The sequence below is a fragment of the Hippoglossus stenolepis genome, chromosome 8 (assembly GCF_022539355.2).
Source record: "Hippoglossus stenolepis isolate QCI-W04-F060 chromosome 8, HSTE1.2, whole genome shotgun sequence".
Classification (NCBI taxonomy): domain Eukaryota; kingdom Metazoa; phylum Chordata; class Actinopteri; order Pleuronectiformes; family Pleuronectidae; genus Hippoglossus; species Hippoglossus stenolepis.
The window spans coordinates 16,125,352-16,149,922 of NC_061490.1; the positions used below are offsets into that span (position 1 = coordinate 16,125,352).

General features: G+C 43.4%; 3 protein-coding genes across 10 annotated transcripts; all 3 read right to left on the reverse strand.

Moving 5' to 3' along the window:
- Positions 1 to 276: 276 nt before the first annotated feature.
- On the reverse strand, positions 277 to 2,153 carry s100t (S100 calcium binding protein T). Of its 3 annotated transcripts, none has more exons than XM_047340927.1 (3): positions 2,069 to 2,153; positions 945 to 1,107; positions 277 to 848 (listed from the first exon to the last, which is right to left on the reverse strand). In XM_047340927.1, the coding sequence occupies exons 2-3, from the start codon at positions 1,104 to 1,106 to the stop codon at positions 684 to 686; spliced, it is 327 nt and encodes a 108-aa protein (XP_047196883.1). In that variant the 5' UTR covers position 1,107; positions 2,069 to 2,153; the 3' UTR covers positions 277 to 683. The 3 variants fall into 3 exon arrangements, with proteins under 3 accessions (XP_047196883.1, XP_047196882.1, XP_035019813.1); XM_047340926.1 differs by lacking the exon at positions 2,069 to 2,153 and adding an exon at positions 1,431 to 2,020; XM_035163922.2 differs by lacking the exon at positions 2,069 to 2,153 and having other exon boundaries at positions 945 to 1,397.
- A 1,571-nt stretch (positions 2,154 to 3,724) lies between these two features.
- si:ch211-105c13.3 (uncharacterized protein LOC325758 homolog) lies at positions 3,725 to 9,158 on the reverse strand. Its single transcript, XM_035163276.2, has 3 exons — positions 8,999 to 9,158; positions 4,325 to 4,446; positions 3,725 to 4,217 (listed from the first exon to the last, which is right to left on the reverse strand). The coding sequence occupies exons 2-3, from the start codon at positions 4,442 to 4,444 to the stop codon at positions 4,062 to 4,064; spliced, it is 276 nt and encodes a 91-aa protein (XP_035019167.1). The 5' UTR covers positions 4,445 to 4,446; positions 8,999 to 9,158; the 3' UTR covers positions 3,725 to 4,061.
- A 4,447-nt stretch (positions 9,159 to 13,605) lies between these two features.
- pbxip1b (pre-B-cell leukemia homeobox interacting protein 1b) lies at positions 13,606 to 22,886 on the reverse strand. Of its 6 annotated transcripts, none has more exons than XM_035163275.2 (12): positions 22,758 to 22,886; positions 20,996 to 21,072; positions 20,590 to 20,665; positions 20,225 to 20,298; positions 19,336 to 19,744; positions 19,094 to 19,168; positions 18,124 to 18,372; positions 17,932 to 17,955; positions 17,295 to 17,347; positions 16,859 to 16,972; positions 16,624 to 16,714; positions 13,606 to 16,307 (listed from the first exon to the last, which is right to left on the reverse strand). In XM_035163275.2, the coding sequence occupies exons 2-12, from the start codon at positions 21,044 to 21,046 to the stop codon at positions 14,785 to 14,787; spliced, it is 2,739 nt and encodes a 912-aa protein (XP_035019166.1). In that variant the 5' UTR covers positions 21,047 to 21,072; positions 22,758 to 22,886; the 3' UTR covers positions 13,606 to 14,784. The 6 variants fall into 6 exon arrangements, with proteins under 6 accessions (XP_035019166.1, XP_035019165.1, XP_035019162.1 ...); XM_035163274.2 differs by having other exon boundaries at positions 13,606 to 16,310; XM_035163271.2 differs by having other exon boundaries at positions 16,480 to 16,714.
- Positions 22,887 to 24,571: the final 1,685 nt, after the last annotated feature.

The following is a 24,571-nucleotide window of genomic DNA, read 5'->3' on the forward strand; positions in this document are numbered from 1 at the left end:
TCACTCTAGCTCTTATTATTCTGCTGTGAAAACAGGAAAGCTACCTGTTCTTGTCAAACTTAGGATTTTTTTTAAAGCAAAGGGGATACTAATATGTTAATTTAAACCTCATCAGTATTATAACATTGATATATTGCCAGTGATTGACCAAAAATCTATTTTCCATCCACAGTTGGAATAACCCTGACACAACTGTGAGATTCGCACGAGGGCCACTTGCTGCCACCTGGTGCCCGTCATGTGTCACTGCTGTAATAAAGTACAACCCACATGGTGTTGTTTGAGAAAAGGTCACGTTTATTCTGTCCAGGGGGGAATTCCTTCAGTTTGAATGTGTTACAAAATAACATGAAGAGAGAAAGACAGAGATGTGTTCACATATTCAACAATGACAGGTGCTGAAACAAACTTAAACTCTCCAGGTTTTCACATTGCGAAAGATACAGCTTTTAATGGATTGATGGGTAATAGCAAACAAATACACAAACACCCACTGTGTGTGTGTGTGCGCGTGGTTGTGTGTGTGTTAGTGTGTGTGTGTGTGTGTGTGTGTGCTTGCATGTGTATTTGTGGCATGTGACGCCCATGACGTCCACGACAGGATGTTCCCTCTCTCCTGTCCAAACTGTTTCCTCCCTGGACCTTGCAGGTTAGCAGAATGGGCGTCTTCGTGCCGAGGCCGTTCACTTCTTCTTCTCTTCCTTGTCATTGAAGTCCAGGAAGAAGTCGTTGCAGGCTACGGTGAGGGCTCCGACCAGTATGATGAACTCGGTGAAGTCGACCTCTCCGTCATTGTTGGAATCCAGGTCTCCCATAACCTTGTCCACTGCCTCCTTATCCTGGGCATTCTGCAGGGGTGAGGGTATAAAACACAAATCAGGCCGTATCTATGAAACCTGTGTGTGCATTTTGTATTCTTACGCTTGCACTTGCATGCTCCTTACCCCCAGGTAGTTGCCGAGCTCTGCGGTAAGCATCTCTTTGAGCTCAGTCTTGCTCAGCGTATATTTGTCCCCCTCGTTTCCAGAGTACTTATGGAAGGTCTGGATCATGAGTTGCATGGCGTTCTCCAGGCTGGAGGCGTTCTCTGATTTGGGCAAAGACATTCTGGAGAGGCAGAGGAGAGAAAGAAGGGATGAGGAGACGGCGTGAGCGCTCCACGTCGGTGCAAAATCTGCTCTCTCAAGCATGGAGGACAAGTCTGCTGCGAACCAATACAGATTTAATGCTTTTTGACGTACACAAATGCATGCATGCACAATTTTTCTCTCTTAGACTCTCGAGCCAGACTGAGTGACAGATAGATAAGGCATGAGGAAAAACAAGCAGCCACAAACAGATGGTGTCTAAGCATATCTATCGAGTGACAGATGAGGTATTTGGCAGAGTCAGAGTTCCCTGCACAGCCCCGGAGTCAAGTTTGCTCTAACATTTCTACTCATCAGGAGTGTTTCCTCCCTGCCACTGGTCCTGATAAGATTGTGCCACAGATAAACCGATCCTCCATCTGTTTTGCTGCTTTGTCCCAGAGAAGAGGACCTCTGGGAGTCAGCGGCCGGACATGTGAGCCAGCTGATAAGAGTGAAACTCTAAGCTGGTAAAGCAGTTGAACCAGTGGAGGAGATGTAACCAGGACACACAGGAGCAACCTGATCCGGCTTTTACTTTAGCTCCGCCCGATGATAGAAAACACGCACCGGAGACAGGTGTGAGTCCCTTACTTTCCTGCACCTACATCACCTCTGAGCTGTCACGACTGTACCTAACCGTCAGTCACTTCTTACCTCAGTCTACCCTCATGCACCAAGTTTTTTTTTTGATAAGCTCTTTTCCTGAAGTCGTCCAGATAACACGATTATTTAATGTTCCAGAAGTTCCTGTCTTTGTCGTCAATTTGCACGAGGACTTCTAACACGCAGTCCACCTACACGCTAAACATCTTGCACCGGTGGCACCATTAAAACTCTATGTTAACTCTAAGTTAAAATAAGTCACAAATTCAGGAATGCATTGACAAACGTTCTGCGTTGAAATCTGTTCTCTGCATCCTTCGATCCGAGTCTCTTACCTGACAGGAGGAGGACGAGTGCTGGCCAGCGGGTCAGGTGCAGTGAGAGAAGGTGAAGGCGATGATGAGGAGCATGAGGGGGACAACGTCTTAAATACACCCCTCACTCCACCCATCCCACCTCTCCCTTCCTCCCGTCTCCCTCCTACCACCTGACACTCCTCTGCTCCTTCCCACCCCCCCTCTCCTCCTTCTCCATTTACCCATCAGACACCTCACAGGTAAGACCCACCTTCCGCTCCTTCCCAACCCCCCAATCGAACATGTCAAGAGCCATATTGACACATGGCACTAATGGTACTCTAACTATAGACATTAGGTAAATTGATGTGGCCTTAATTTGACCACAAGACACACCACAAACTTTGTCGCCAACAGAAAACCAGCTCTTCTTATTCTCAAAGGTTCCCTTGCGTGGAAGGTACCTCTCTCAGCAGCTACTGGGTGTAAAGAACCAGTTCAGACAGAAAGAATTAGTCTCTAACTTCATACTTTGTTGATTTAATCTCACTGAACCAGGTGCACATTGAGCTGTAGTGCAGTGACAATGACATATCACTTACTTTACAGCTTGCTATTGTGATAGCGGATTATCCTGCTATGCTGTTGTGCAACCATTTTTATTACTTCGTGTCCAACAGAGGAACAGCTCGAAGGGAGTGCCTAAATAAATACTGATCCAAGACAAAGATGAACAACATTGACAGCTCTCCCAATGTGTCTGATTTTAATCAGCAGAGAGGGTATGTGAGTGCCAGGGTGAGATGTTTACAGGAGGATGGGCGGGTCATGCCTGATACAGTATCCGAAGGAGTAGTGTTGCGGCTTTGAATGGAGCCATCACACATGGCAGCCATGCAGAAAAATCCTAATACAAAGACTAACACACAAAGGCAACCATGTTCATTCAAGGTGACACACACACACACACAGGCGCACTTTCTCAAATACCTTAAAACATGCAACATGCGCGCTCAACACACGTAACTTCTGAACACAAACGCATTTAGACAAGCAAACAATTCCTGTCATTCATCCATCAGACTTAAAGCGATATAATGGATACAGTGAAAACCAGAGGGCATGAAAAGAAAATGAATGGCATGAACACACATAATCATGTTCACTTGATTGAATGATCTCTGGTTGTCATTATAAAGCAAACATGATCAAATTTAATGCAGAAGCACTGTCGCTGCGAGATGTCTTCAAATGCATGTTGGAATCTGCCATCGACTGTATAAGAGCATCCTCTTGTTGCTGCAGTGCATTGTGTCTGTGAGCGGGGGAGCACAGTGTTGTGTGCACACTTGAATGCACCATATGTCTATATGTATAGTGTTGCAGAGTGGAAGATGGCACACAATGGGAAGCGTATACTGTTGGGATCCGGTTGCATTAGCTGGTGCATCTAAAAGCTGCTGAGTTTGACTGTCACGGCAAAATTTAGCAAGTGTTGCTGGCAGCTACGGAAGCAGCAGGTATCATCAGGTATCAGCGGTGCCGGTGGGTCATTGTCAAGCCATGTCAGGAAAACCACTGCACGCACACAGCGTTTGTGTTTGGTTTCCCTGCGGCATTACAATGGAAGACAACAGCGAACAGGAATAGGTTGCTCATTGATGAAATGCTAATGAAAACGTACACACAACGTGGTTTTATTATAAAGCTTTTATTTTGGGAAATATGGTCGGTATCCTTTGTGTAAATGGCATGAAAAATACACGCCCAGCTCAGAGTCCTTCAATGTGTCCTTGACAGAGGAGACCAGTATGATGTGACTGAAGAAATAAACTTGGACAGACATTCAAGGTCAGAGCGTTACACAACTGTTAGATTTAGGTGGGTTAAGATGATTGCGGACTGTGAACAAGTACACTGGATGGTTGCTGGAACATTCAAATGGAGAAAAGATACTTAAAAAGGTGCAGAAAAGAGAGAGCAAAAGGCGGATCATTGGCAAATCCATCAAACGCAGCGGCTTCACAAGCGTCTACGATGCATCCGTGGGGGATCCACTCTTGCTCTGACTGAGGCTGTTGGCCACGTAGCCAATCAGCGTGAGGTACTCCTGGAAGCTGACCTTCCCATCGTTGTTTGCGTCCAGGCCCCGCTGCATCTCCTTGACGGCAGAGTGGCTGCCTGTGTCCTGAACAAAACAGACACACACGAACAAGAATTATTGCGTAGGAAAATACTTTCTTGGATAATTTTCTTCAAAAAGTGTGCAAGAAAAAAAACTACGTAGGTCCTTACCTCCATGATGGAGCCGAGCTGTGAACTCACCATCTTCTGGAAGGATTTGCCGTCTAGGTTGTCCTTACCCTTGGAAGAACTGATGAAAGTGGTCACCAACGTCTTAATTGCAGACTCCATATCTACAGAGAGTGAGAGGCAAGGACATTAAGGGGACAGGAGAATTGAGATATGTTCGTATCTCAGACGCTCAGACATCGCGCCGTTAGGTTCCTATTTACAATCCTTTTTTTTTAACAACAGCAGTCCTGATGAAGTGTATTTACATTCGGCTCTGGGTGGATAAACGGCTTGTTTCAGTTATTTGGTGCATCATTTGTTTGCACTGCAGAACAGAGAGATGTGCATAATTACTTTGGAATGCTTGTGCACAGCTAAATGATTAAGATTAGGGATTATTCACAATTTATTATATGCAATCATCATATTATGTAAAATATTAATACTGAGTGCTAGTAAGATTAACACATTCATGTATGGATTAATATTGAATGAGGAAATTGAATGATTACGTTTAAAGAATATTGTTATAATAACAGTTAATGAAGCAATTAAAAAGTAAAATAATCAGAGTTATTATTTAACCCACAAACGGTGAGCAATGTGGATAAAACATGTCATTCTTTGTTGTTAGTGAGACCACACGATGAAAGTGTTTTTGAACTGGATATGTTTGGATCTGTCCTCTGAACACAAACATGTCAGAAAGGTGAGACACACAGGTGATGTCAGGATTAGAGGAAGAGGAGCACAGGGGGAGGGGCCTGGAGGCTCTCCGAGGTAAACAGAGCAAGAGAGAGGGAGCACTGGGAGGATGAAGAGGAGGGGAGTCTCTGAGGTAAACACAATGGGAGCTGTGATCTCTGACGGTGGACATCTAATCCCCACAAGCCAGCGGGAGGCCGCGGGCTCAAGTTGCTGCCTGCTGTCCGTCTGCTGCAGCACACCTCCCCTCACACTGTAGGAACACACTACACACTGTGCTGTGTGTGAGCTGAAAAACATGACGTGGGCCCCGTCAGCTGAGATCTGTTGGGTTAAACTAGTCTGAGCACAAATACCCAACGCTGCTGTGACTGAGAGAAGCTTTGAGCCTGAAGCAATGTCCTCGCCTGAACTGACTCGAGGCAGATTGGAGTTTTGATTCATATCACTCACTGCTGGACACGCTGGATGCACAGGAACAACATCTATGCTTTCATCGGGTGTCAAATGGCCACATCCCGATTCCATGCACCTTATCAGTTTGTCATACACACCGGAGAAGTGACTAAACGTCGGTATACGTGCTGTTGATTAACTTTGATAGACCTTCACAGGGAACTTTTTGACGTGTCACAGAAAAAATGTGTAAATAATGAAATTGATAATGGCTGGATTCCATTTAGCTGCTTCTGTTTCAATGTCCTGATGTCGTACATGCCGGCCGTTGTTAATGTTAGACAATGACTAATATCTGCTGAGGAATATATGATATATTGAGTCATAAAGCGAGGCACAAATGCTTTCTCCATGTCACGTTGTATTGACTGTGACATTCTTCTGCAACAAATTAAAACTAATTGCAGATGCTCGAAAATAAAAAACAGATCTGGGAACAGATCAGAGAACCCAGCACAGCTAGTTTGTGGTATTTCATTGTCAGCGACTAACGCTGCAGATACTTGAAATGAGTATCAGCGTGGGGCGAGACCTTGCTGCCGGATTTCCTGTGTGTCTTGGAAACTACCACAATGCATCCACAGGACAGCTAATGATGATGGTGATGGGGGCCTGAGGTGATGTCGCTGGGGGTAACTGTAGAAGCTGGTAAATCTTCCATCTGACACAGATGTCACGCCTCAATGCTCACACTATGCAACACACATACAAACAGACAGACAGGAACACACACACACTAACACACACGTACATATCTAAAAAGGCCAACACAAATTAGGACTTCTGTTGCATTAACCTAATTACTGGGTGAGTGAGAGCAGGCACCCAAACCCTGGATTCGGTTTCATGTCTCCCTGCCATGCCAGCATGCACGCACGCACACACAGACACACACAGACACACACAGACTCACACAGACTCACACACTACATTGAAGTGAGCATCTGTCATCAGCATGCTGTTCATCATTATTTAATAGGTTACTATAATTGCCCCAGCACCTTCCAAACACCCTCGACAAGACAAACAGCAGCAGAGGAGCAGGCAGACCAGTGTGTGTGTGTGTGTGTGTATCTGTACAGGCCATACATCAAAATGTCTGACAGGCCTGCACCATCCATGAGAGTCTCTTGTGTAATGAGATCAACATGAAACCAAGACGCCTTTCGTCAGAACTGGAGGCCTCAGAATTACACATGGGGCAAAATGAAGCATGTATAGTTGTGTTTGCATGATAAGAGCAGGAGGCGGCCTCACAGCGATGAAGTTCTCCTGCAGCCTCACAGCACTCAGATAGAGTGGTGATTGTTATCGTAATGACTGAAGTGTGGTGAAAGCTTGTGTTCAGCCTGCTACATCGTTTTTATGTGCATGTGTTGCATTTAAAAAGTTTTGCACCAAACACATGCTCACTTTGTGGCTTCCTGTCTTTTTGTCTCGAGATGTATTCAAACAAATATTACTCATAGTCACAAGACAACCAAGACGATTTTTTTTTTTTTAAACCTACATTTTTAAAAGCTACACAGAGAGGCCTGGATGTTATTATGATCCTGACTGGAAACTGCTGCTCTAACTGGTTTGGAATTTGGTTATTCAAACATTTCATGGTAATATGGTGAAAACGTTGAGCAATATCAAATTAGGGGAAATTGCTGAAGGATTCAGTTTCTATGGGCTCCAGCTCCTCCCACAACCCTGACAGGATAAACAGTAGCTAATCAAGGGTGCATGCATGGATGCATTCTGGTTCTTTCAAGAAGATTTTAATTTATAATGTCATTGATCTTTCTATATACTATATACAAGTACCGCCACCAAGTTTGTTTGCGTTTGTTAGTTCGTTAGCAGGATTACACAAAAAGAGGGGAGAGGCTTGACCCAAAGAAGAACCCATGAGACTTTTGCGAGGAATAATTGACAGAATTGAATGGGGGGGAAATCCAGCATGTTTAGAGAACGGATATTTATGAGTGTGTGCAAGTTGGTGCAAATCCAAATAAAACGGATGTAGTTAATTTTGATGTGGTGTCATAAGGAGACTGTTGGACCTTGGGGGGAGTTATTTAATATTATTATTAGTTTTATCAGTTGGTGTTATTTTCTATCATTTTCTCTGGCTTGTAAAATACATTTCCAATCCAAATAGGACTTATCTGGTTAAACAGTTAAATTAATATTAATGAATATGAGCAATATTGTCTGTCATTGGTGTTTTAATTGTGAGCCAGAGGTTCTGCTCTCTGCTTGAAATTCACCTAATCCTGTTTGCACATCTCCCAGACATATTCAATGAAGTCATGGATATTATAAACGGTAAATGGTTTGTATTTATTTAGCACTTTTTTCTAGGAGCAGTTCCATCGCCACTGATGAGTCGCAGACTTTAATAAAGTCACAAAGCACTGAACTACAGCCAGGTTCATACTTTTTTTGGATTCCCCTGGAAACATTTCTATTGGCAACGCGTTTCTGAGTTTGCTTTTGTTGTGACTTTTTGCAGAAGCTCAAATTGATGAAGTCGTTTTCTTCATTTGACTTGTTTTCCATTTGCAGTGCGTTGAGCTCAGTTGGCCAACGTACAATTCAGTTGTTCAGTGTCTTGCCCAAGAACACATGCAGATGAGTGGGATCGTACAAACCAGTTTACCAGTATGTCAGGTGAGGTCACCTCCCACAGAGCTGGGGCAAAGTGCCAGAAAACGTTGGAGCAGGGGCTGACCCCTCACTCCTAACGACCACAGACCACCACGGGTCCTCATACGGACGAGTATCGATCCTTGATCAGATCCACTCGTGCTTTTTGCATCAGGTGGGACTGACTCACTTCCGTCCTGTTACCTGTCTGTGCCCAGGTGGCTGCTTCCCCCCGCGCGTCATGAGCCGCACCAGGCTGAAGCCACTCCTGTCTCATTTTAACGTGAATCACTCACACTGATAATCCTAAATAAGACCGCGGTGACTAAGCCACAGCAGCCCGCCATATGGTGACTGTTTCCCGGGGTGGTAACGGCCCGGCCCGGCCCGGCCATTCCCGGGGTGGTAACGGCCCGGCCCCGGCCCCGGCGGTGCGCACAGGCCAGTGACCAGAGCCAGTCCGCGCCGTGCGTAAAACCAGAGATGTCAGGGGGACGTGGGGGGTTTTCCGCGTCCTACATTTGCATTTAGCCCCAACTAATCCTAACAATTTGTAGAGCGGCCAGAGGCAGGAGTGACACACAACAAATAAATAAGTCAACGTTACTCGAGCCTCCGGTTTCTCTGGAAGTTTACAGGGATTGGCGTTAGATTACCAAGAGGAACCCGATCCCTGTGTCCACCAAGCTGGGCAGTGACAATAGAGAGAGACGCTCCCTAACGATACAACATTGATGACACGGTGGAGGAAATGAGCTAAACATGTCACTTTGAAGAAGTTTGGACTCACTATGAGAACATTACAGATGAAGTGCAGATACACAGGCACCACAGAAAGAGAGGGATGAGGGGGAAATGGAAATAAAGCAGACTCACCGTTATGTCAGGGAACAAAAGACGAGTGAGCTGTGTGTTCTCCTTCTCTCTTAGTGATCCTCCTCTTCAGTCCTGGGCTGGATTAACACATATCTTTTCCGTGATTTAACTTCTCACTCCAACCAGCTCTCTCTCTCTCTCTCTCTCTCTTTTTTTTTTCATTGTCATAGGGCGTGTGCCTGAGAGAGAAGGAATGTGGAAAGAGGAGCAGCTTGAGCAACAACAGCGCTTTTCAGCAGCATTTTCCCTCACAAAGCTCCACGATAAAAACACAGTGTGGTTTTAATCTTTACAGTGTTTTGCCCCTGTCTGTTTTATACGAACACATTCAAGTCTACTTTATTTTCCCCTACTGACACATACTTTCAACATGTCTGAGTGTTGGTGTTCAGCGCTCTCTCAAAAGACAGATGTATTCAAAAGCCACACCCTGAAACTTCACTCACTTGTGCAAAGTCAGGGAAAACAATGTTCACCAGAAAGGAATCCATAATGAACAAATTCACAAATGAAGACATGGGAGGCAGGAGGAACTGTTTTTATTTTTTTGCATTTCATTTAGAGTTTATTTTCCAGCCTTAAATCCAGCTGTGCCAGTACAACTGGGTTTGTGTCCTGGAGAGAGATGACAAACACAGACATGTTCCAGCCAAGAACACATAATGCTTATACACACACATTGTCAGCTCTCAGAAAATGCAATTCCCACTCTACAACACCCTCGCAGACCTGTAAGCACAAGCAGCTGGGAATGTATCAGTGTGTGTGTGTGTGTGTGTGTGTGTGTGTGTGATAGCCAACAGTTTTCAAACTGCTGAAATCGTTTAATAGTATTCAGTGACAGAGTGAGTGCCAGTTTGGCAGCAGCTGCTGAGGGAACAGGGTGAAAAAGAAAAAGCAGCCCACTGATAAAAGCACAGCGTTATGGAGCTGGAAATGACTTTAGGGTGTTTTCCCTTTGGCTGATATCCCTGTTTTTTTGCAAGCTGTGTGGCAAACAGGCAAGTCAGTGACAAAAACCGTAAAAGAGCATCTGGGGACACACAATTGGCCGAAAACCCTCCATGCTTCCTTGCAAGATGCCCCAATCAGCTGCCAGAACTCCAGGAAGTTGAGCTCTCCATCATTTCTCTTGTCCAATGAGCTCAGACGTTGGTCAACAACAGCGGCGTCGCCAGCATTCTGCAGGAAAAACAGGAAGAAACGTGTATCGAGCTGTAAAACAACCCTGACGGTCACAGTGGACGATGCAGAGCTGTGATATTACTCATCATGCGTGTGTTGAGATGAGGCAGAGGCACGCTGGCGCCACTGGCATGACACACCAGTCAACAAATTCATGCAACATCAGCAGAGGTGGTCTGGCATCTGTGCTGATCCTCGTCTCTGTCGCCATCTAGTGGTCACTGTTTATTTCAGCTTTTCATGCAAGTTGAAACATGGAATTTTCCACACTGGGAAGAGGCTTTTCTTTTTTTCCTTTCTTTTTAGGCCTCAGTAACGGTTACTTTCTTTTCTTGTGTTCTGGTTAAAGAAAACAAAACCAAAACAAGACAGAAGAAGCTTTAGGAGTTGCAAAAGGGTGGGAACTCTTCCTTTGGAGATTAAACTGTTTGTGTTCAAATACTCCCACATGTTCTTTTCTAGTTAACTCAGACCAATGATGACTAACATTTAATTACATGGTCAAAGCAATAAGAGCCAATGTGCTATCCAGATGATGCCCACTGCAACATGAATCCACCCCAAAGCAGTTTTAGCAGCAAGAGAGAAATCTAAGAATATCTTCCTGGTTATTGTCTTTCAAACAAATATAGCAGAGTAGTTCCTCACCAACATGTACAAATAAAGCAATGAGGTGATAGATTTAAAGTTATAGACCAAAGAAAATCCCATGAAAAGACAAAAACAACTAGGCATTGTCCATCTCTAAATATAGTCTGATGTCCCAGGCCTGTCACTGGCTCTCAGTAAATGCATTTGCTCTTACTTAAGAACAGGTCACGATACAAACTAAAAAAAGACCAAGAGATTCACAAAAAAAGGAGGAAACTCTAGATCTGAGCAAACTTTACTAAAAAGGCATAAATAGTACATTTTTGGGTGTGCGTGTTTATGGCAGGAAGTCAGTTTATGTGTGTTCAACTCATTGTTCATGGTAATGAATGAAAAATGCCATAAACGCGAGTGTAACTTCAGTGTGTAACTATAGTTTCCAGGAGAAGTTATGGATTACGGAGCCCAGACTAACTCAGAGTCCCTTTAACAGGAGAATTATTTTTTTTCCCCTCCATTCGCTGCTCATAATGGGAACTGTTTGGTTTCTTTCTATAATATTATAAGAATGAGCTTACTCTCTAATGTACCTTGAGAGTGCTTTGCTAGACGATTAAAATTGAATTGAGTGGGTAAGTTAGGTTTAAATTAGGACAGTTTAAAGGCATCAAAATATTCTGTGCACAAACAGTTTAATGTTTTGCTCAATTAACGCTGATGCACAGACATTTTTCCACATCGGTGTACAAGCGTGAAACTGTGGGGGAGGCTGTGCCGTAGAGCTGAGGAAATGCAGTAAATCAGGTATAATTATCCTGTTTTTGTTGCAAAAACTTCTGAGAATGAGACACTTGGGTTTCACCTCAGAAAGTGAAAATATTTAAGTCAAACCTCTGACAGAATGTGCACAACTGGCATATTAGGGAGACAGTTCTTGCTAACAAGCAAAACGGCTTTATCATCCAGATATATCCACGCATTGTTTTCATGTCTCAGCTCTATGTCACACACACACACACACACACACACACACACACAGAATGCTGACACAGCAGTCTATATTTCTGTTTCCATTCCCTTGACCATCATTGAGGAAGTGCAGCTGCTAAGACAAAATAAATGGCTCACAGAGAGGACTCAGTAATCATAGCTGTATATGAGCATCAGCGTTGTCCATGGGGTAATGCAGCTAGTTGGTCTTATGATGGATGCTCAGCTGGAGGTGTATTTGTGTCCAAGGACTTGTTTGTCTATTTTTGTTGATTGCCTGCTGTACCCACTCATCCAACTAATAGAAATCCTCTGACTGAAGGAGGGCGGGTGGAAGTGTGTGTGTGTGTGTGTGTGTGTGTGTGTGTGTGTGTGTGTGTGTGTGTGTGTGTTGTCAGGTTGGTGGGGGTCAATTACATGTTGATTGCTGTGTGCCACTGTTGCATTAGTCAAGAATGTTAACACATTCATTTGGTTGTAAGTGCCACAGTCGTCATGAGCAATCTGAAAGAGAAGCACAGAAAGATGGCTATAGTGGAGGGACTGACAGGGCTTGTAAAAACCTGAAGGCCAACTGGACTTAGTCCTAAACCCGGTGGCCAATACACCTTTGTTTGTACACACTGTCTGGCTTAATTATAAAAAAGATAAAAAGCAGGTGCTTGTTTTCTACTGTGGAGTCACCTCATAGGTTTTCAGTAACTGATAAAAAAAAATAAAACGGTGAGGCGACACACCTTTAGCCTACATGAGTATTTGTGTTTGGTTCACCAGCTGTCTTTTTACCTTTTATACAGCCTACGTTGTATAATCTAGCGGTTTAATACAACCACCAGGTTGACTCAATGTGACAAACACCCCTTGCATCACCTTTTCTTACCTCAGATCTGAACAGATCTGTCTGACTGGTCTATCTGCAGGGCTCCTCTGTGGGGTCCCGTCAGGTGCAGGCTCCGCTCTCAGGTCAGCTATATTTATGTCTATTAGCGCCAATGGAGGTCAGGACTGGAAATGCATGCAAAGAAGAGCCCTGCACACAGACCTCTCTCCTCTCTGGAATCCAGCTGAGAGAAATCCATCATCGCGACAGAGAAGTTAAATTCCTGAGAGCGGATGCACTATTGCTTTTAAAGTTTTGTTCAGCAAGTTAAAATACTGGGGAAACTTACAGGTCCTCAAAGTCATACAGCAGTGCTACAGGGCCTAAGTGAAGCTTAACAGGCTTCACTGGCTGGTTTAGTCATTACAGAGAGAGAAAGGTGTACGTTAGGGAACATAACTCAGCATGAAACTTTATTTTTACACAGAGGAAGCAGGATATGGACAGAAAGGTACAGCAGTTTTACAATATTATAATAAAGAATGGATATCTGTACTTGATAAAAAATGTAAAGGTAAAATCTTGTAAAAAGGTCATTAGTCTTAAACTAAAGTCAACCTTACCTTCTCTCTGTGCCTTTCCTCTCTTCTGCTAACATCAGCCAACTTGTTGCTGCGTGTATCGAGATGCAGAAGACACAAAGACATCCGTGTGACAGAGGTAGATTACTCCATGATCCACGGTCAGGACAGGGAGACAGGAGACTGCGTTGTGTTGATCTGTCAACAAACAAGCAACAACCTATTATGGACTTTCACCAGTTAATATCACAGTTATTGTTGATATTAAATGAAATAAAAAGTCTCACCTTCTTTCCAACATCGCAGAATTATCACAACTTGTGAATCCAACTCGACCAAATTCCAAGTGTATTTAATACCTGTGATCAACATCTAATAAAATACGTAGATGTTTGCAGGTAAAACTACTTTCATAGACTGAGTAAAAAGAGGAGAAAAACTTTTTCATCAAATGGATGCACCAAATTTATTATTCTGCTCTTATAACAATAATATGGGCAAATATGGACATTCCAACATACAAAGTTGTCTTATGCTGCCAAAAAGCCAACACAATCTGTGGTTCTGCATTGTAAATAATCTCTGTTCGGCTGTAGGGCCTTGAATCTACAACACTTCATAAGTTAGTTGTTTTTTTATAAATCTGTTTGAACACTATTGTCTGAGTGATATTTCCCGAAATCTATTTCCCATGATTTAAGAGCCTTGACAACCTAATCAAGAACAAATGTTACATTCAAAATAAAACAATAATTAAGAACATATTAGTGCACAACCCAAGTTCCGTACCTGAAAAGAAACATACACGCTCAACATGTCAATATTTTAAGTGCCTGACAATTGTTTTATTTCACCTATATCATGCCTGTTTCTATAAAATAAGTTAACTCTATCTGCATAGTTTTAAGACGTTTAAAGCAATATGTACAAGACATTCAAAGCCAAAATCAAAGCAGATTCTCTCTAATTTCACGTAAAATATTCATCAAACCATTTCAGCAGTTCACACTCACTCCACTCTATATAACAAAACTTCATTCTTTAAATCTGTCAGGAGAGAGGCTTAAGAAATGACAACATAAAGATGACGTACTGTAGGAACTGATAAGTGAAGACATGAACAGTGCACGGAGCTGTTTGCAGAGGAAGAGGTGTAATGTGTGACTAAGACTGTTCAGTGGTTATATTCCAGAGAGGAGAGTCAAAGCAGCTCAATCTAACCGGATTCACAGAAGGAAGAAAATAACATTGGTGGTCAGTCAGTGATAAAACTAAGAAACTAGATGTGGGGGTTTCAGCCTCTTCAACTCCCTCTTACGCCCGTCCCAAAAAATCTTATGATCTATAAGTTAGCCATTTCTCTTCTGCTGTGTGCATGTGTGCAGGTGAAATAAAAAGCTTTCCCAAAAACAGTGAAATTAAACTGCAAGTTGAAAAGCCACCGAAACAACACACAGAGGTGGTAATATAAGATCCTCTGAAAAAAAAAGAGGACAGGATGATTAATGCATCCTTTATAAGCTTTTGTGGTCCAAAAACAAATGTTCCCTTTGAATAACCTCATCCGTCACTGCTCCTCTTTGCTGCTTTTGACAGATCCATCAATTCTCCCCCCCATTTCAGCCACGTCCTCGTCCGTTCTCCTTCCGTTTCTCCCCTTGGATTCCCTCCACTTTTTCTGCAGCTGCCGGCACTGAAAACTTTTTCATCACGTCTCTTTCGAACTCCTCCATTTCTTCCTCGATTTCGCTGTCCGTCTCATATCCGTTCTCATCCCCTTCCACCATATCTTCCACCATATCTTCCAGAATATCCCCCACGTCCTCCACAAAATCTTGAAAGCTCATCTGGTCATGAGCAAAGACTCCGTCCTTGAAGAAGTCCGGAGCCAGCTTTCTGAGCTCCTCTATTTTGGAAGCATCCACTCCCGCCTCCTCCGCCTTGGCTAGGTAAGTTTGGAGGATGGCTTCAAACTCAGGGAGGGGGACAGGAAGCAGCCCCTCACTCTGAGCGCAGGTCTCCAATGAGTTGCAGTTCTGTGGTGGTCTGGTTTTGTGCTGGAGCCGGTCTCTCTGCTGGACCCAGTACTCAGGTTGTTCGAGGGGGGGGCTGCGGTGTGTGTGAGCGGCCTTCCCCTCTCCCCACACATGCTCGTCATGATGGTGTTTATCTTTGTTTTTGTGAGAGCTCGATTTGACTTTCTTCCCGTCATAATTGTGATCTTTCTCTTTCTGCCCTCTCTTCCATTCTCCCTCCTTTACCCGCTGTTTCTTCTCATCCTTCTTCTTCCATTCCTTATCATCTTTACCCTTCCACTCATTCTCTTTCCACTGTTTCTTTTCATCCTTCATTTTCCTGTCCTTACCATGATTTCTGCTGTGATTTTCACTTTCTTCCCACTGTTTCCTTTCATCTTTTCTTTTCCCTTCTTTGCCATTTTTAGCCCTCCACTCACCATCTTTCTTCAACTCTTTCTTCTCACCTTTCTCTTTCCAATCCTTCATCTCCCATTTGTCTTTGCCACTTTCCTTGAAGCCATTTTTCACTTTCTTCCACTGCTTCTCTCCATTCCATTCTTCCCTCCCCTTGTGCTTCTCTCCCTGGTCCTTTCCCCTCTTCCAATCCTTCTTCTCTTGCTTACCCTCATTCACCTTCTCATGCTTCGCCTTTTTCCAGTCTTTCCCTTCCTTACGATCTTTTCTCTCACTCTTCTCTATCCATTCCTTATTCCCTTCGCTAGCCTTCCATGACTTTCCTTCATCAGCTCGGCTCACCTTTTCTTTCTTCTTATTCTTCTCCTTGTATTGTTTCGTTACATCGCTGTGCCTCTCCTGTTTACCTTCCTTATCTTTCACCTTGTCAGACTTTCCTTGCTCGTGTTTTCCCTTTTTCCCTTCCGTTTTACCTCCATCTTTGTGCTCTTTTTTCTCTCCTTCCTTCAATTCAAATTTCTCTCTCTCTTTCCACTCCTTCTTTTCACCAGTGTCATATTTCTCCTTCTTCCAATCCGTCTTCTTTTCTTTCTGGTCCTTCAATGGTTTCCTGTCCTCTCTCTCTTTAGTTGTTTCCTGCCTGCTGTCCTCGGGCTGACCACTGGAGGGCGATGTTGTGGACTGCACAGGTACTTGAGCGGCTTCAGTGGCTGCTGAGGGAAACACAAATGGTCGTTACAGCTTCGAGGTGAACAGTCAAGTGAGAAAACAGAAAGATAATAAAAGAATGAAAAGTCCCCGATATCACCTAACTTTCTACTAACTATCATCTTCTACATCTACTCTGCACCTCGTCCCCTCCCTACCTCCATCCCTTTGTACCTGGGGAGCATTTTAATTCAGTCCCAGTCGATCTCAGTGTTTCTAGTTCTTTCTGTAGCGCCAGGACAGACTCCAGCTCTCTCTTCATCCTCTCATTCTCTTTCTGAAGAACAGGGAGAGATGCCATCTCTGTCTTCAACCTACTGTTTTCCTTCTCCACCTCCTCCCACTGCAGAGGCGCCGTTGCTCCCTCTGCTGCCTGTCCCTCGGCCACATTTAGCTCTTCTTTCTGTGCCTGTTTAAGCAAAAAGACAAACCTGTGAAACTGTGACTCAGAGACATGTTTATATGCACTGTCATATAATCATGTATATACAGTGCGTGCATGTACACGCACAAACACACTGGGGGGAAATTAAGTGAAAGAAAGGAGTCACACCTGAAATTGGGCTTGTAGCAAAGAAATCTGCTGGTTCTCTTCAGCCAACTTATTTAGCAGCTCTGTGCTGTCAGCATCTACTGGAGGTGGAGGAACCTCTGGATTAAGCCACTCCTGTCAACAAATTGCACACACAGTACAACAGTGTCAGGGCTTTAGAGGACTTCTCAACATCATTACAGTCTAACGGATTAGTCGAGAAGTGAGAGAACAGTACATGTTGATGAAATGGGGAAAACAAGTCCAGAGAGGCACAGGAGGTAGAAAATAGCAGTAATACTGCCAGCGTTGTGGGTGGACTCCTACTGAGCATTTCTAACTAAAAATTCTTGCCATGGTACTTCTCGTCTACAACATGGCATGTATAATGTATCAAAGTAAGACAAGAATGACCAGAGGGAGAAAGAAAGAAATGAAAAGTTGACGTCACACTGACCTGTTTTCCTGGAGCTTCTGAGTCTTTCAGCTCCCTTGTCCCATAGTCACTCTCTGGAAACCATTATGCAAAGCTTTATTTCAATATGCAAAAATACAGTGACAAAGAACACAAGCACATGCTTCATTGCTTATTGAAAAATGTGGCATCCACCCAAACAAAAATTAAGATAATGAGACGGGTGTTCCTCATTTGAGGGAAGGCATATACATTAATACTGCATAATTTCATCACAATTAAAATGAAAGGTTAAGGACAATATGTTCATTGCTGGTTGAAAACCTTGTATCTTCAATTTAGCTCTTTTTCAATTTCAATGTTTACCTCATCCTGTATGTACTTCGAATGTTTTCATGCCAAGGATAAACCTAAAAATTTACTTGGAAAGGCATGAAGGTCAAGCTTAAGCTAATGGTTTACACTGTGGTGATGTGGTACGAGGTTTTCATTCTCAACAGCAAATATGTCTCAAGTGCAAAATTTGTTCTTGTTCAGATCATTAAAATCATGCAGTGCTTCAAATATGGGTGTCAGATGCAAAACTGTTTTAACTGCATGCACATCCACACATACAAACACAAGCTTGGCAAGAAAGCACTCATTTATTCCCTCATGCATACACAACCAAACAACCTACCCTCATCCAAGTCCATGAAGAGACCTGCAGATACAACACATCTCAATTGCAACATGACCGTTATCTATTCCAATTCCAGCCCCACTTTCCTCTTTCTAACTTTACTTAAACATCTTGAAATCCATCTAAAATGACATTTATGAATTAGGACTGGATGCATTCCTTAGCAACAGGTCAAACTGTGATGCCTACCAGAGAAAAAGATAGTGCCGAGGCCTAACAGAATGACGGCACCAAGGATGCACTTGTTCACAGAGAATCCGCTGTCGTCATCTCGCTGCGGCACCTGAAACTCTTCCTCTCTTTCCGCTTCCTCCTCTGTCCTACCGATCCGGTCCAGAGTCGCTAAGAGAGACCTCCTCCTCCTCCTCACCTCTGGCTCTGCCTCCTCTTCCGTCCTCTCAGTCCTCTCCTCACCCACCTCTGAATCCACGGGGGAGTCTGGAGCAGAAATGGAAAATCTGAATAAAAAAGCTGATTTTACATTTCTACAAGTACATTTTGACAATTTACAAAGTAAATGTGAAAACAGCAGATCATTTACTTTGTAGGCATCCACTGATGTATTGATTATTTTAAAGCAAAACTGTTGCACATTAAAGGGTACAACTTTGCGCTTGCTCGAACAGAGTTGATAATAGATAGATTAAAGCAGGTATGGTGCTGTAACTGGTCTGATTCTGCAGTATGAGACCTCATGGGACGCAAGACTTGCTTCTTTTGTAGCTCTGCTGTGCGTCCGGAACACACAAGTTAATTTGCCCAAATGCCATTCCTTAGTTTCCATTTAACTGCATAAACAAGTGATTCAACTGCTACATTTTGAAATTCCTGGCACCTCGAAACAGTGTTTTAGCTTTCCAAATTATTTGCATCCCACACTGCTGTTAAAGAGCACTGCGACTATAAAAAACACTGCAAAGAACTCATTGACACTAAACTCGAGTTGGTAAACAAAGAGCAGATGAAAGAATGCACAGCAGAGGAAAAGAAGAATTTTAATGCTGTAGAAAAGAGCTACAGACCAAAAGCACCACAGTGCAAAAAACTTTTAGGAGGTCCCAGTCCCTCTGAAGCCAATTTACTTCTGCAGGGTGTCATGAAGCCTCGCTGCTGAGCACATGCAGAGTTACTCTGTCACATCATGCTCCCTTCCTCATACCGACCACAGCCTCTCCAGACAACCTCTTGGCCCAGATACTGAACAAGTCCATAACCAGCTGGTCCACCAAGTACACTTCAAACATAAATAAGTACATATGGCTCAGTCTCCAAAGAAGAGAGGAAAGGATACAGGCATACCAGGTGATAAGCTTTGCCATATAACAATATAGACACAATAAAAAACTTGATGAGGTCATTGAAATAATAATGTAATAATGGCGTCTGAGTTGCTGTTCATACCTGCCTGTTTCCCTAAGTCACTCTTTCTTGGAGACAGGTCTGACTCATCTTCCTGTTGTAACTCTTCACCATTGATGTGATGCACCATTCCTTCCTCTGCGAGCCTCTCTTCTTCTCGTGTAAACTCGCCCCCTCCAAGAGTCTCTGTTGTCAGCAGTGAGGCTGGGGCCTCATCAGGGGAGGGGGTTATGTGGGTGTAGGAGTCACAGAAAGAATCAGGGTCAGGGCTGGACGGTGCTGGGCCCTCGGGTGGGTCCCGAGAGTGGTTGGGGGCATCGCTGCCTGGAACAGAGCTGCCGGAGTCTTCCAAAGAAGCTGGAACAGCGGCATCGCTGAGGGCAGGCGGCACGGAGGTGTGTTGCTCTGTGCTTGTGTCTCCAATTAGCTCCACTGTTCTTTCTTCTGATACCTGTTAGGTCATTCAAATTCCTTAATTCACAACACTGCGACTCAGAGGTTAGGGCACCTGATATTTAAGCATTTGGGGTTTTAACTGAAGTAAAGCAACGGATTCAAAAACAAATGTTCAACATTTTGGGAAATACAGTTTTGAAAAGGTAGAAGATTGATACAACTGTATAGACTTAATATGATCCTGGCGACCAGAGGAGGTCAATAAGCAGAACCGTGACATGTGCCTTTTTTGTGTTATTGAAAACCAGACGCACATTCGAAGCGATAGATAACTATGACCTGTACCAATAGCTGGGTACCATACAGACTCATGGCTAACTGCTCCCTCCTCATACAGGATTCCCAGAACTTCTTTAACATCAAATTCAACGACTTTTCCTGTGACTTTCCAGACGCAATTCCTTCTGACTCAAGGACACAACTCATAATTAAAAAATTGTACATGATAAAAAAATGATGTGTATTCTTGTCATACCAGGTGTTCCTCCACAGGGGAGCCCTCTGTGGATGCTTCACCCCTTGCAGCCTGATTTGCTCCAGATTCTGGCTCTTGACACGCAGACACAGGAGGAAAGAAGGGAAACATTTAAAAGAAACATTTGCAATGGAGCAATTCTGACTTCAGACAACAGCATGTACATGCAGAGTGATGAGCAGTGGTGATGAGGCGCATTATTTTTCACTTCACTTTCATTTTACTAGGTTTTATATGAAATTTTGAGAATGTAAAGAGTTAAGGCAAGTAAGAAAATGAATAAAAGCTAAACTTTATAATAAGTGAGTATGGAAGACATCCCTTAGTAACCCCTCAATAAACCTCAGATTTATTGTGAAGAGCACCTGCTGCAGATGCAAGACTTTCTTCATGATTCTCTGTTTCCTCTGCCAGAGGCTTCAGGGTTTCAGCGACAGTCTCCTAGAAGAAAACAGACAAACAATTGGCTGTCAAATGACCCAACAGACAAAAAAAAAGTGATTTTTATGAACTGCAGTAGTGATAAGCACAACAGCTAGTGCCAATGTGCCACTGCGCAAGGCAGTAAACATGTGTGTGTAACTCATGAATAGTTAAATCAGTTTTTTTTTTTTTTAAAAAGGAAGGAGAGGCAGAGTCTTATCATAGAAACCTACTTCACATTCAGGTGACCCAAAAGAAATCATTTGGGACAAGGTTTTTTTTTTTTTCGGTCATTGAGTTCATGCACAATGACTATGTATTCCTACGCTCTTTACAGTGTGGTGATACCTCAGGAGTGAGGACGGTCCAGCTGTGGTTCGCACTGTTGCTGCCAGACATGACCCCCTGGAGGCTTTTCCTGTCTCCTGCAACACAAGAAGAACGAACAGAACCGATTATATGATTAACTGCCTTCATAACCTTTAGGTCAATGCTGATGACAAGGTCAAACAACCTCAAGTGAGCAGATTGTTCAGAGAATTGTCACAGTGTCAGTCCTGCAGCTTTAAGACATGTACCTCCTTTGTTTACACATGTACAGGATTTGAATATATGCTTTGCTGCGAGGCCTCACCCACTCTGGAAATAAAGGACTAATGTAACATGGTGTTAACAGATTGCTCTGTGTATGTACAGGAGTGTGTGTTTGTGTGCAGGAAGTCCCGATCCGCTAGAAGCATTCAGCTCTTCATTAGTAGTTTGCCTGTGTTGTGTGCCTTTCGATCACCCTGGCTTTTGACTAGCTGGGAAATGTTTAAGCGGAGACATGGGTAACTAAGGCCAGCACCATACTGGAGATACAGGCAGCAGAAAGGGCAGTCCATGTCCAAGCTAGTGGCCTGTTGAATAGATGTGTGCAAAAGAACCAAACTGTATATTTGTACAATGCATATGAATCACAAAATTACAAGATTTTTCTCTTGTCTGCAACTGCAGTAGTGTAGTTAAACAACGGCAGAGGATAACATAACAAGAGATATTAACTACGTGTAGTCTGTCTTTCTTCTGTGAACGCAGAAAAGAACAAAACCACTTCAGCCTACGTTGTGGTGGATAATGACACACATCACTCCCCAGATTCAATTCTCTCCTCGCTCTGCAATTTAGGTCTCCTAATCAAGTGGCTCCCGAGAGAGGTCTACTGAATCCAGCCCGAGGCCCAGGGAGCATTGTGGAGCATATAGGTTTAAATAGATACCGACTAAATATAGCTGGAGAGAGATTGAGCAGAGACATTAAGAGGGAGCGAGCAGGAGATGGCAATGGAAGACACAACAGGGGCAGCAGTGTGATCTAATGACAGTTTTAAAAGAGATGGCTGCTAACAGAGGGAAATAAGTGTCACTGCCTGTGTTTTTTAAACTACTATCTGATCTTTATGAGTGGCTGTGGCTTTAGGGCACTGATCAAACAACCATTTGGAATATTAACACAATGATTCTGTTAAATATTTGTTCATTTCCTTTTGCAATTTACATTTTTTTTTACTTGTTTATACAGTTTTTTCATGCACAAAAGCAGTCGGGAAACAGCTGCAGGCCTCCTCTTATCATCTTGGAGTGAGTAGGGGATAAAAACACCAAAAAAGGTCAAGAGAATAAGACAGAGCAGAGGAGGAGGCACCATGTTCACAGCAGCTCACACACACACACACACACACACACACACACACACACACACACACACACACAGACACACCCACCCCACACACACACACAGCATCACCACCAAAACACACAGGTTATCAAACTGGGACAGGAAATGTCACAGAGAAAGAAAAACACCACGTCTTACATTAAAGTCAGAAAAATGGCGTCTTTAACTCGACGGTGGAGGCAATGAGGCAAATAACCTCAAGTGTCGAGTAAAAGAAAGAATTGTTGACATTCGCCATTAAATGCAAAACTTTTCCCACGTTACAAGTCAGTCGAGCCACCAGGAAATCAGAAAGTGGGTTAAACTGCGCAACGGAAGGAAAAATAAAAACAACACGACACGCGTGAAACACTTCCTGTTTGAGGTAAATAGCATTAAAATGAGTGGTTCTCACCTTGGAGCGTCGCTTTCTTCAGTCCGACGCAGAAACTCAAACACGCGTCTGTCTCTTCTCATCCAACTTGGGGAACTTTCCTCCTGGACTCTCGCCTTCTCGTCCAATCGCAGGCGGCGCCCGCTCCGGTCCCGCCCCCTTGCATGGCGGCTCGTCCAATCGCGACGCGGCGTCACCAGGGAAGGCTTCCAGGTTGATTGACACATGCAGGTGATGACTTCAGGTCAATAAGTTTTCTAAGAGACACTTTGAGAGGTTCACACTGCTGCTCCACACGTGTCCAGGTTCATACAGATACATAGATCCTCCTTTTACATGTTTAACAGCTTGTAAAATCCATCCACTGTTGTTTTAAACACATAAATCATTCATTTTAACCCTAAAAGAAATGCAGCTTTGCAAACTTTGTCAAATTAAACATAAAGTCAGAGAGTCTCAATAAAAAGAGTGCACCTAAACTGTTATTTAAATTAAATTATTCAGAACAAAATGAACAAAAATGCAGACAATATATTTTTTTTCTATTTATTTGTTCCTTTATTCACGTCCACAGCAGTTTGTCTTGTACACTGAACTTCAGCGGTGTCAGCCGGTCGTCCAGATCTAAGATCATTCAGGAAACTTCAAGAAACTATAACCAACCCCAGAGTGAACATTTGTAGCATCTGAAAACAACAGGAGCATTGTTTCTAGACCCTGAAAAACAGAAATAACAAAATAGATCTGTGCGTAAGCGCATTGGACCATTTTTATGATTTAGTCAAACTATTCATCAATAAAACTGAGAGCCTCTTTTTTTAGTAGGTGATCACATCATTTATATTCAAGGGCGTAACTTTGGGTTGAACATTATGAGGAAGACTGAGGTCAAAAGGCATCATCAAAAAATTATAAATGATTATTTCTTACCAATGAACCATCGCTTGATGTACCTTATATATAACCAGTATCTATATACTTACCAGATAATACCAACTAGCCAGCAGCAAAAGTAGATACAAAAAGATTGGGGTGAAAAAAGTTGTTCTTTGTTCGTGCCTCAAATTAAATTGAATCGAGAAAACCAATTACCACTTTACCATGTTTCATAGCAATCAATACGTTTCATTCATTTCTTTGATTATAGGAGGGTTGTACAGGCCGGTTTTGATTATTAACCCCTGGTATATATCAGAGATTTTATTCCACCATCTTCATATGAGACAAAATTCATACTTGCCAATGCTTTGCTGATCAAACACTCCGTTTCTGATGAAATAAAAGATGGTTGAAATTGCACGACAGGAGCCAATGGAGACAATGGAGACACAGGGAAAAATCTATGTATCACCACTTGATCTACTCTCTCGCAGTCTGTCAGTCCAGGATCTCTTTGATGCACCAGCAGCAGAGAAGGAAATAGAGGCACTCCTTCACCGACTGGATGAAACTGAAGGCAAAGTTTCCTCCCAGGAAGTTCTTGCCCCGTCCCAGACCCATGGCCATGTCCCGCAGGTGCTGTCCCAGGGAGGAGGAGGAGGAGGGCATGGCTTGCGGAAGAGGACGCTGTGGATGCATGGCTCCGCAGAGGAAAGGGGAGCGATAAGGCAGGAGGCAAGAAGGAGGGCGGTCGATGAGTAAAAAATAGGAGAGGTCTGACAGATGGGACTGGACCAGGCTCGTGCGACAGCTAAGGTCAGCTCCTCTACTTATAACCTCCTATATGAACTGCAGGCAGCCTCCACTCACATCCTGCTTTTTCTAGACGCTCCTCTGCTTTCAAACATCCGCTGATTGATTGAAGGCCTTGTTTACCTTTTCTGTGCACTGCCCCC